General features: G+C 35.6%; 1 protein-coding gene across 1 annotated transcript in view; it reads right to left on the bottom strand.

Moving 5' to 3' along the window:
• LOC103513338 (sodium channel protein para) overlaps positions 1-13,428 on the bottom strand; it is a gene marked incomplete in the record, with an annotated part of 72,422 nt that overhangs the window by 19,126 nt on the left and 39,868 nt on the right. The window contains 6 exon segments of the mRNA NM_001329182.1: positions 2,356-2,529; positions 6,038-6,291; positions 7,483-7,598; positions 8,366-8,498; positions 8,903-9,014; positions 12,820-13,007. Of these exon segments, the coding sequence (NP_001316111.1) occupies positions 2,356-2,529; positions 6,038-6,291; positions 7,483-7,598; positions 8,366-8,498; positions 8,903-9,014; positions 12,820-13,007 (977 nt within the window).

The following is a 13,428-nucleotide window of genomic DNA, read 5'->3' on the forward strand; positions in this document are numbered from 1 at the left end:
GAATATACTTTAGTAGTTATTGTAAAATGTACAACCTACAATTTATCAGGTCCCAAAACAAAAAGTTGATCAATCATTCTTCTAAGAATATACTTTAGTAGTTATTGTAAAATGTACAACCTACAATTTATCAGGTCCCAAAACAAACTAATCAGAGAAGACGCGTACAAAATAAATACTGAGTAGATACTTTTTCAAACTATAATCAAACTAATGAAACATTCTATGTATTTGAACTCTAACTCACAGAGGTGTTGAGTATAGAGGTTATTTTAAATGATATAAAAATGAACAACTTTAAATTAACATATAATTTGATGTCAACATTGTAAGAACTTTTTGCTTTTGCTTTGACAACAAATTAATACATTAATTCTAATCGATTGTTCATTTTGTCTACTTTAGATTTTTAATCGATGGATTTACTCACACAATACAATTTACAAATTAAATAAAAATAAATAAACATAGGTAGAAATTTCGATGGCTACATCAACATATAATTTGATGTCAACATTGTAAGAACTTTGCTTTTGCTTTGACAACAAATTAATACATTAATTCTGATCGATTGTTCATTTTGTCTACTTTAGATTATTTTTAATCGATGGATTTACTCACACAATACAATTTACAAATTAAATAAAAATAAATAAACATAGGTAGAAATTTCGATGGCTACATCTCATCACTCACTTCTCGTGAATCGATCGCATCGTTCATTATAGGAATCCATCCTTTAAACGTCGCGACTTGAAAAAGGCACAAATAGGCCTTTCATTATTGCTGTCATACACTATCAGGTAGACCTGACAACCGCACCTGCTCAGGCTTACCTCTATTAGTTCTACATGATAGTGAATGGCCGGGCTTAATTAAAAGATTTTTTAATTTTAACATTAGTATTGTCTTTATTTCCGGGTTTACTTTTTCACCCGAAATAATCTCATACAAAATATTTGGGACGGATCGCCTTTGAAACTCTCCAATATCAACAATTGTCTGGTTTGTATATGTTACGGTAAAGGTCTGACGAGCGGTAAATCCTAGGATTTACCACTCGTCGGACAACACATATACAACACATAAAACATATACAACGGAATTTCATCATATGTGGTAACTCCCTATACTTTTAATAAATTACGGAAGAATATGTTTCCATTCAAAGAACATCAAGATAAGAAAGTTTTGTCCAAGTTTTACTGAATAATTTTTCATTCAATCTTTAACAAGAAAGATTCGTTTCCTTCGTGTGCTAATAAAGCAATTCTTTTGACTAGAATGCTTTATGAAAACAAACCAACTACCTACTATATGTAAAGATTTGTCTACGGTTTAATTTATAGTGGCTAGATTTGAAGGAGCTCTTCCTAGATTTGAATTAGCTCTTCCAAACATAATCAAGAAAACTTGGACAAAGCTTCTCACGGAAAAAAGTCACAAAAACAAGATCAAGTTTTTTTTTTTTCTTCACATTTATTTATAAATTCAAGCGGCGCACAGAGATAGATTTCGGCGAAACAAAACTGTCAAACGGAAAAACATGAAATGCGCTGGGTAACGGCACACATAATCAAGAAAACTTGGACAAAGCTTCTCACGGAAAAAAGTCACAAAAACAAGATCAAGTTTTTTTTCTTCACATTTATAAATTCAAGCGGCGCACAGAGATAGATTTCGGCGAAACAAAACTGTCAAACGGAAAAACATGAAATGCGCTGTGGTAACGGCAGAGATGGTCGCTTACTCTCATTCCTTCCCAACGAGAGACGGCGCGCAAAGGTCGTAACGCCCGAAGCGTTCGCATTGTCTTGAAAACGGCGATGCCTTGAAATCCCAACAAAATGGCCGCCAGATTTATGAGGGAAATCTGGGGAATATTGGACGCACCGAACGGGTTATTTTGTGTGGAAATGATCAGAATGTGATGGAGCACTTGAGATAAGCAACGTCCCGTGTGGTGTAACCGGAATGTCAGTCAAGGCTGCTGTCTAGATGAACTTTATACGAAGCCTCATAAGAACATCTGGGTTTTGTGGAAAATTATCTTGTATCCACCTTAGAATCTTTTAAAATAGCTAATTTTTGTACCAAATTATAAGTAGGTAATGTCTGTATCACATTCCAAAACCCATACTTACCCGTGCGTGTCTGCAATGAAACATTTAATCAATAAAATGATGATGTCGAATACTGAGAATATGAATTACAGTTGAGAACACAAAAATATTAATTAAATAATTCAATTGAATTAATTAATCTAGAAAAAAACCTAGGTATTTTTATAATCCACCCAATACAACAACAGATTTTTTCCCTTCAATAAGCGGCAATTTAAATCAACTCACTCACCATTACAATGACAAAGTCGAGCCAGCACCAGGCATTGGTGAAATACTTGGCAAACCCGAGGGCCAGGAATTTGATCAACATCTCAATGAAGAAAATAACAGTGAAGATTCGGTCCATGTAGTAGAGGATATCTTGGAGGATTGGTCTGTTCTGAAGGTGCACATCCTCCAGAGCCTGGAAATAATTGACGAGAGAAATTAGAGATCACAAAAAAGAAGAAGAATTGAGAAGAAGGAAAGGGTAAACAAGAAGAAATGGGGAACTAAATGAAAGCTTTCAACACAGCAACAAGTGTCCTCTTTTCTATTTATTAAGCATATTTTCCGTAATGAAAACCAGGTTAAAAAGGTTACTGAGCTAATAAATATCAATAGAAAGGTTGCTGAGGAAACTATGATCTATAATCGCCAATTTTTAAAAGAAACCAGTGCCCGAAATTTTAGCCAGTCACGTTTGTACTTTGTAAGCATATCATACGATTGTTTCATTAGCATATGGTGTCTGATTATTACCCAATTCCCTAATGTAAAAGCTAGATGTCGCTGTGTAAGTTTTTTTTAAATAATTAGTTAACAGCTTCTCTAGATAGGTATGCAATGAGACGTTCATAACTATGACCTACTTTTCCAACTGTGTAGACTGATTGGTTGATGTTTGTTTGTTAGCCAACCAAACCTTTTCCATTTCTTCAATCTCAAGGTGTGTCCACACATAGTCGACCGGCAGTCGATCGACGTCGATCCTTATCGACCGATGGTGTCCACTATGTGTGGACACACCTTTAGATTGCGATTGCACTTACATCAAGGCCTCATTTTGAGAAAGTCTACGAAAAAAAGGGCCATTTTCAATGTATGGAAAATGGGCCTTGTCTTATAGACCTCCTCATTTATGACGCAACCCTCAGTGACTATTGGGAGGGAGGTTCTGTCTTGGTCTTACCCTCATTCCCTGCATCCGGGACATCGCCCTCAGCGGCCTCAGAGCCCGGAGCGTTCGCATTGTTTTGAACGCTTGAATTCCGCCGGCCCCAAGCAGCGAGGCGATGAAGTTAATAAGCGACACCTGTGTGATGTGAACAAGGAGTATGGGTATATGGGCGGACACGACAGACGATTCGGATCGGAAAGTGGAAAGAGCCGAACTCGCACGAAACGATTTCAGAGTGTGGGAAGTTTGACCTGATATAAGTGAGGTCTTGGGAGGTATTGCCGCCAGGTATTTACCGCAAAGTCCAAAATAGAAGCGCGAACTCTTTGAGATACTGAGAGGTTCATAGCAAAGATGACTTTTTGGTTGATGAGGTGGATCGTAAAATTCCACAGGAAATAATTTGGATCATTAAAATTTTAACGAAATTCAAATCCTCATAAAAACGTCAACTTTTTGTTTTGTTTTCATCAATAAAAGATTTGCCATTTCAAAATTCCCTTTATTTTTAGGGGGTTCCCTTTCTTTACTAATTTTCGTAGATTCGTATACCCTACCTTTAGGTATGTTAGCCTTCTGTACTAATGTTAGTCTTAACAATATTTATTTTTTGTAGCAATCAACACTGACAAAAGCAATGTTTGATAAAGGGTTCACGCTTCTCATAGGTTCGACCGAGTCTAGAATATATAGAAAAACATCTGCACCAAGTAAAAGAAGACGCACACACACAACTGAAAGACAGAAAAGCACGAAGGACACACTGAGGTGCTGGTTGGAAAACATCGTGACGAATGGAAACATACTCTTTATCCGGCAGCGCCAATTATTCTTAAAAATCGACTGCGCCACATTCTTGGTCGACCGCGCCATTTATGGTCGTTTTTTTTTTTTTTTTTTTTTTTTTTTAGAACTCAAGATAATATTAATATACTCGTAAGATCAATGGTATATAAAGCAGTGCATTACATATAGCACTTTTCAACTCGTAAAATTACTGTGAAATTGTCTGGTTTGTATATGTTACGGTAAAGGTCTGACGAGCGGTAAATCCTAGGATTTACCACTCGTCGGACAACACATATACAACACATAAAACATATACAACGGAATTTCATCATATGTGGTAACTCCCTATACTTTTAATAAATTACGGAAGAATATGTTTCCATTCAAAGAACATCAAGATAAGAAAGTTTTGTCCAAGTTTTAATTAATAATTTTTCATTCAATCTTTATCAAGAAAGATTTGTTTCCTTCATGAGCTAATAAAGCAACTCTTTTGACTAGAATGCTTTATGAAAACAAACCAATTACCTACTATATGTAAAGATTTGTCTACGGTTTAATTTATAGTGGCTAGATTTGAAGGAGCTCTTCCTAGATTTGAATTAGCTCTTCCAAACATAATCAAGAAAACTTGGACAAAGCTTCTCACGGAAAAAAGTCACAAAAACAAGATCAATTTTTTTTTCTTCACATTTATAAATTCAAGCGGCGCACAGAGATAGATTTCGGCGAAACAAAACTGTCAAACGGAAAAACATGAAATGCGCTGTGGTAACGGCAGAGATGGTCGCTTACTCTCATTCCTTCCCAACGAGAGACGGCGCGCAAAGGTCGTAACGCCCGAAGCGTTCGCATTGTCTTGAAAACGGCGATGCCTTGAAATCCCAACAAAATGGCCGCCAGATTTATGAGGGAAATCTGGGGAATATTGGACGCACCGAACGGGTTATTTTGTGTGAAAATGATCAGAATGCGACGGAGCACTTGAGATAAGCAGCTAATTTTTGTATCAAATTATAAGTAGGTAATGTCTGTATCACATTCCAAAACCCATACTTACCCGTGCATCTCTGCAATGAAACATTTAATCAATAAAATGATGAGGTCTAATTCTGAGAATATGAATTACAGTTGAAAACACAAAAATATTAATTAAATAATTCAATTGAATTAATTAATCTAGAAAAAAACCTAGGTATTTTTATAATCCACCTAATACAACAACAGATTTTTTCCCTTCAATAAGCGGCAATTTAAACCAACTCACTCACCATTACAATGACAAAGTCGAGCCAGCACCAGGCATTGGTGAAATACTTGGCAAACCCAAGGGCCAGGAATTTGATCAACATCTCAATGAAGAAGATAACAGTGAAGATTCGGTCCATGTAGTAGAGGATATCTTGGAGGATTGGTCTGTTCTGAAGGTGCACATCCTCCAAAGCCTGGAAATAATAATTGACGAGAGAAGTTAGAGACCACAAAAAGAAGAAGAATTGAGAAGAAGGAAAGGGTAAACAAGAAGAAATGGGGAACTAAATGAAAGCTTTCAACACAGCAACAAGTGTCCATGATAAAGTACCTAAGTCTAATGAATGTACGCAGATCTGTTATGGAGCAATCACTCTTAGAAGAGGATTCAACCCCGAGTTTCAATCTAACGGTAAACAAGAAGAAATGGGGAACTAAATGAAAGCTTTGAACACAGCAACAAGTGTCCATGATAAAGGACTTCACGACGATTGGGTCTCCGCCCCAAGTCCACCCGGAAGACCAAGGATCCCAAGGATACCAAGGACTTTCGGCCAAAGATCACAAGTGTCCATGATAAAGTACCTAAGTCTAATGAATGTACGCAGATCTGTTAAGGAGCAATCACTCGGTATTCAACCCCGAGTTTCAATCTAACAGATCCTCTAAAATACGAAAAAAAAGAATCCTTAAAAATATTCAAATGACTCACCAGGGCCAAGCTACTCAGCAAGATCATGGTTATCACAGCAGTTTCAAAGTATTTGTTTTCAATGAGCTGGAACGTTTTGAGCCTCAGGTTGGCCCAGCCCTGCCAAAACGGCGTGTCATCATCGCCGGCCAGGAATGGAAACCGGACGTAACATTTATCCGGACAACAGTCGGATGGGTACGCGTCTTCCTCGCCATCATCCGGGCCGATAAGGACCACGTCCTCCTCCACCACATTCTGCTCCTCCGGCACTTCTGCAAAAGTGGAAGAGATGGGGGGAAATTAAAGAGGACTGCCAACGTTTCAAGTTCTTCTCCACTTAATATCCAAAGATTCAAACCCATTACCCACTACTATCATTCCACAGTGACATTAAACCCCTATCAAAGACACTCCAGCGGCGTGAACGACCTGGTATTCCAGAGTTAAAGCGCCTCAAAGGAAAAAAAAAAAAAAAAAAAAAAAAAAAAAAAAAAAAAAACTACTTTGTTTCTGATTCTTTTCTTAGTCGTTTCCCACTCAAGTGGGGTCGACATTAACAGTAAGCTGTCTCCATAAATGTGTATCTTGGGCTATTTCCGGAACAACTTCTTTCTTTCTCTTATAATCTTCGTTTGTTCAATGAAAAATGTCCAACTTAAAATTTAAGCCTCACTTCGTTTGTACGATAATAAAAGATGTCTTTTGTTTAATAGTTGAAGATATCTTACCAGGTTCGGCTACCAGGTCTTCTGTTTTCTCTTTGATGACGGTCTCTACACTACCCTTGTGACTGTGCGTGTCAGGGGGAAATGAAAGAGGAGTGCCAACAAAGACTCAAAGATTCAAACCTATTACCTACTACTACCATTCCACAGTGACATTAAACCTCTATCAAACATACTCCATCTCCGATTTGAAATTTATAATCTACTTTGTTTCTGATTCTTTTCCTTAGTCTTTTCCCACTCAAGTGTGGTCGACATTGACAGTAAGCTGTCTTCATAATTGTCTATCTTGGGCTATTTCCGAAACAACTTCTTTCTTTCTCTTATAATCTTCGTTTGTTCAATGAAAAATATCCAATTTAAAATTTAAGTCTCACTTCGTTTGTATAATAATAAAAGATGTCTTTTGTTTAATAATTGAAGATATCTTACCAGGTTCGGCTACCAGGTCTTCTGTTTTCTCTTTGATGACGGTCTCCCTATCAACACACACTCCATCTCCGATTTGAAATTTGTAATCTACTTTGTTTCTGATTCTTTTTCTTAGTCTTTTCCCACTCAAGTTGACAGTAAGCTGTCTCCATAAGTGTCTATCTTGGGCTATTTCCGGAACAACTTCTTTCTTTCTCTTATAATCTTCGTTTCTTCAATGAAAAATGTCCAATTTAAAATTTAAGTCTCACTTCGTTTGTATAGTAATAAAAGATGTCTTTTGTTTAATAATTGAAGATATCTTACCAGGTTCGGCTACCAGGTCTTCTGTTTTCTCTTTGATGACGGTCTCTACACTACCCTTGTGACTGTGCGTGTCTTGTCGGAAAGGATGATGTTTGTGACTCCCGTATGACTTGTTGCTGAAGAAAGAACCAAGGATAAGAGATGAGAAATTGATAAAGATAGGTAAGATGCAAATGGAAAGATATGTTGCTGAAGAAGAACCAAGGATAAGAGATGAGATTGATAAAGATAGCTAAGATGTAAATGGAAAGATAATCTAAGAGTAGTAGATGAGCGATTAGAAACGAATAAAGACACCTGAGAAGCAAATAAAAAGATAATCACAGAGTTCCATTATTGTTGATATAGCTACTTCTACTTAAATTTAGTATTGCTAACTTGTATTTTACTTGTGGAATCAGAAGGCCAGAACTGAACTGTTAACCTCAAACTCCCAACCCTTGATTTGTCAGATTTGAGAAGACGCCATCTGATGAGAAATTGATAAAGATAGCTAAGATGCAAATGGAAAGATATGTTGCTGAAGAAGAAACAAGGGTAAGAAATGAGATTGATAAAGATAGCTAAGATGCAAATGGAAAGATAATCTAAGAATAGTAGATGAGCGATTAGAAACGAATAAAGACACCTGAGAAGCAAATGAAAAGATAATCACAGAGTTCCATTATTGTTGATATAGATAGTTATACTTAAATTTAGTATTGCTAACTTGTATTACTTTCTATTACTACAGTATAGCGGAGCTATACTAGTAATGAAAGTATTGCAATCGGTCCAAATTTTCAAAATCGGGAAATGGGTGGAAATATCCGTTTTGGGGTTTCCAGAAGAGGGGACATTGTCTCAGAGATTTCAAAAGGAAAATACAACTCTATTGATTTACCTTATACAGTCTGGATCCAATTTGCGGAACATGTACTCCTGATCCAGAATCATATCCTGAGTGTGATCCAAACCGATTGAATTTCCGATGCAATTGTTTTTACTTTTCCTGAACTTGTTCGATTTCATATCACCTGCGACACAGAAAGAAGAAATTCATTATTAAAACTATGAAACTTCGGCGGTTTTCTAACGGCCTTTCGGCCGTCAAGAGTTTCCCCTCACCTCTCGAGGTCTCGAATTCGGTATCATTTCTTCCCCACCATAGCAAACAATTCTAAAGAGAGAAAAAAAAAATCGTTTACCCTAATTATTGCAAGCTCGAAAGCGTCTATCAATTAGACTAATAGGGCTCTTGAGGAGTACAAACTCTTGGTAGCGAAGCTGTAAAATAATAAAATCAAACAAACATTTAATGCACGAACTGGAATCCAGAACCTTACTGATTTGGTTTCTCAAATAACTTAAGGTAAATAATATTAAAATAAATATATATTTAATTATTTTTCAACTTATTGAGTATTTATTTTTAACTTACCATGAATAGTAAACTCCATGCCATCTCCGATAGCCACTTCAAACGCATCCTTCTTATCATAATCAATACCATCTGCCAGGATTTCATCTCTTGTAGCATCCATGTCTCGGTTTACTGGAAAATGAAACAATTGAATTAAAAATTAATCCAGAGGTAAACTTTATTGTATTTATTTATTAAAATTAAACAAATACATAATACATATTCTATTTTTACAGTAAATAAATAATCTAATAGATTAAGCCTCAATCACGGTCACAAAACAGAGTGACATGAAACATTTTTTTTTTTTTTTTTTTTTTTTTAATTTTTTTTTTGCCCAAAAAAATCCCCCCCCCAAAAGCTTTTGTGTTACAAAATTTGAGAAAGTCTATGAAAAAAGGGCCATTTTCAATGTATGGAAAATGGGCCTTCTCTTATAGACCTCCTCATTTATGACGCAACCCTCAGTGACTATTGGGAGTAATGCTGAATACTACTAGAATGCCCGGGTCACACTTTGAGATGAAATTGAAGGTTAACCTTTTAAGGACTAAGCAATCAAGATCAGTTAAACAGACTGTTCAATATAATACGTTCAACTTTAATCTAAGTTTACCTGGAAGTGTAAGATCGGACACAAGTCACTAAAATACAAGTACAAAAAAAAATAATAAATAAATAAAAAAAAAAAATAAAACTACGAGCAACTACTTTAATTAAATTAATCATTCGGTAATTCCCATCTTTGTTAAAAGAAACAACACTATCAAATCTAATTCATGCCAAATCATACAACAAAATAGAAAGTAACAAGAAAAATGGTACGAAACAACTTGAAACTACGAAAACATTAAAAATATGGGACGGTATTTCTTGGGTATGATATGAAGATATGAACTGAAAGAAATATCAATAGAACAGTGAAAGAAAATAACTTCGGAAGTACCCTATAGATTACAAACTTTTAAAGATCAATCCCTAGCAACCTTTTTATGAAATATCCCAAACAATCTTCAACATTTTGTAGAAGAAAAATCTTAACCCCCTTGATCAAACTCTAATAAAACAAAACGTTAAAATATGTTCCTCTAATAGATGTACCCAATGAATGACGGTCAACAATTTACGAAAGAAACACAACATTGAAACACACACGCAAAAAATATAAACACAAAAGAAAAAACCAGTCATGTCATTATAGAAATAAAAGAAAAACCATTAATGATATTATTATTAAAAAAAAACTGTTGACATCCAAATTATAAAAATATACTTAGTCATTTCAATAAAAGAAAAAAAAAAAAGTAAAACTCATTCATAACATTATTGGGAAAACTTGACATTCAAAAGTAATCACAATCATAAAATGTACATACATTTAAAGTAACATTCAAATTGGATTTGACAATCATTTGAAATACATACGTGATTTGAGTCCAAAACTAGTGAGGACTTTGGGTTGTAAATGGTGATGAAGGTGTGGCGAAAAATAGAGAAAAGAAAGGAAAAGAAGAATAGGGGGAGAAAACGATGAAAAATTAATGTTTAAAAGCAGTAAGCAAAAACTAAGCAGTGTCACCAGATCAAAGGAATTCGCCCCTGGACTTTGGGGAGATTTGACCGTCTCGTCTAGGGGATTTTTCATATCAATTGGAAAAAACCTTTGAAAAAACTTCGTTATCTTTTCTAATGAATTTTGACACAGTCTCGGAATTATTTCTTATTAAATTATTTAGGGGAACATGTTCTAAGTAATCTGGTAACACTAGCAAAAAGTCGAATAAAGAGTAATACTAAAAGAAAAATATTATTCTAGATACCTAATAAAAGCTTTACAGAAAATTAAAAGTAAATTATTATCTAGAAATAATTAGATATGTCAAAACTAAAAAAAAAAAAAAAAAAAAAAAGAAGAATAGGGGGAGAAAACGATGAAAAATTAATGTTTAAAAGCAGTAAGCAAAAAGCAGTGTCACCAGATCAAAGGAATTCGCCCCTGGACTTTGGGGAGATTTGACCGTCTCGTCTAGGAAAAACTAGGGGATTTTTCATATCAATTGGAAAAACCTTTGGAAAAAACTTCGTTATCTTTTCTAATGAATTTTCACACAGTCTCGGAATTATTTCTTATTAAATTTTTTAGGGGAACATGTTCTAAGTAATCTGGTAACACTAGCAAAAAGTCGAATAAAGAGTAATACTAGCTAGATTACTAGAAGAAAAATATTATTCTAGATAAAAAAAGCTTTACAGAAAATTAAAAGTAAATTATTATCTAGAAATAATTAGATATGTCAAAACTAAAAAAAAAAAAACCGCCGGGACACGAAGCGGACGGTGCGTGCGCAGGAGAGAGAAGGAGGAGGAGGAAGAGGTGGTGGTGGTGGAGGAGAAGGAAGAAAGAGGTGGTGGAGGAGGAGAAGGAAGAAAGAGGCGGAGGAGGAGAAGTGTGGACAAGGAGGCAGAGAATAAGTTGAAGGATTGATCAAAGATGGAGACGAGAAAGGATGGTTTGAAGGCGAAGGAACCAGAGGAGGAGGAGGAAGGGGAGGAGGGGAAGCAGAGTGGGAAGAAAGAGGAGGAGACAGAATAGAATTTGAAGGGTTGGTCAGAGATGAACAAGAGGATGGTGTGAAGGCGAAGAGGAGAAGAGGGCAAAAGGAGGCAAAGAAGGATTGTTTAAAGAAGGACACCAAGAGAAGAGACAAAGCATGAGAAGAGTTGTTGAAAGATGGACATGAGCAAGGATGGTGTGAAGGTCAAAGAATAAGGTTAGGGGGAGAATGAATCATTGGGGAGAAAGGGATGGAAGAGGTTTTGACGTAAGAAAAGGAGGAGAAATATGATAGGGAGAGAAAATTGGAGAGAGGGAAGGGGGAGAGAGAGTGAAAATGTGATAGGTGGGAGAGAGGGGAGGGAGAGAGAAGAAAGTGACAATGTTAGTAATCTCGAAAAACTATTCATACAGCTCGGACTAAGCGACAGTTCCGTTGTTTAAGTTTCTTATTAACTTTAATTTGCATTTGATTTAAAAACATCATTATGTTCATTATCATTAGATTTGGTTTATTAGTTCAGTTATTGTGATCTTTTAATTTTATTTCAATTTAAATTAGGTACTATTTTATATTCCAGCTTCTTCTGGCAAAGTTTACATTAAAAGCTAGGGTGCTGGTAATGCCGTTCAAACAAGCCATCCTATATCTTTGTCAAGCCTAGAATCAAAATCTAAAATCGTCTAAAGTTTAAATACCTAGTTGTCCTTCATGGACTGTGAAGGAGATGTCTGAACTTCATCATCCACAAAAGTGATGGAAAATCTTTTGTTGGGAGAGTGATGAGAACTCTTGTTAAAATTTTGAAAAGTGATCAAATTTTGCCTCAGAAAAGTGATCAAACTTTGTATTAGAAAAGTGAAATTTTGTCTCAGAAAAGTGCGTGGGATTATTGTGTTGAAAAAGTAATTGTACATTTCGTTTCAGAAAAGTGGTCAAACTTAGTTTTAGAAAAGTGGTCAAACTTCATTTTCGAAAAGTGATCAAATTCCGTCTTGGAAAATCTTGCCAGGGGAAAAAGTGATCGAAAGTAAAAAATCTTCTTGTTTGAAAAAGTGATCACAAATTTCGTGTTTGATCATTCTGAATTAGAAAGAATGATTGTTGGGTGAATTTCTTGGTGCTTCTTGACTGATGTGAACAAAATATCTGTAGTAATGTAGAATGCACAGTGATTGACGAATCAGAAAAGTGATTGGGATTATTGTGTTGAAAAAGGCCCCTCTAACCCTAAACTTAAATCTGTCCCTTAATCACTCATCTTAGGTTTAGCACTTGAACTATAAACTTAAATTTGTCTCTTAACTTCTAACTAATTAATTTGGTACTTAAACACAGTCCAGCTCTTTTAAAACCCTGTGCAGCTTTCGTTAAACTTACCACCAGGTTTCCAATGACGACCGTAGCTAGGAAGAATGGTATACAGGACACATCGCCCACATGCAAACAATCCCACATGGACTCAATCCACTCTCCGCACAACACTCGAAACACGATCATGAATGAGTGCATGAAGTCTGTGAAATTCCAACGAGGCATTTCCCCGCCTGGGAACTCTGATACTTTGTCTATGAAATAGGAAAAGAAATGAAATAAGAAACGGAATTTCACAAATGTTTGTATTTATTTAAGAATACATCTTAACATTACAAATAAAACACCCCTTCCAGGTTTTCATGTCCTCGAAGGGCACTCAAAATCGAAGCCGCATTCCCACGCTGAACTGCCAGGCTTATACGTTGGAGTAGGTAAAAAAAAACTCATTCATAACAAAACGGAATTGAGTCATGAGAAACGGAATTGACTCATGAGAAACGGAATTGAACTCGAAGAAAAAAAAAAAATAATAATAAATTTTAACTGGCGCAGTCCGTAGAATAAATTGTACCTCTATTTTCAAAATTTATTCCGAGTATTGATCAAAGATCACCGAGTTTTAAATTTTCTTCGTTGTTACACATGAAATAAAAAAAAAAGGAATTTCAATTT

This window comes from Diaphorina citri, unplaced genomic scaffold, assembly GCF_000475195.1.
Source record: "Diaphorina citri unplaced genomic scaffold, Diaci psyllid genome assembly version 1.1 scaffold959, whole genome shotgun sequence".
NCBI lineage: Eukaryota > Metazoa > Arthropoda > Insecta > Hemiptera > Psyllidae > Diaphorina > Diaphorina citri.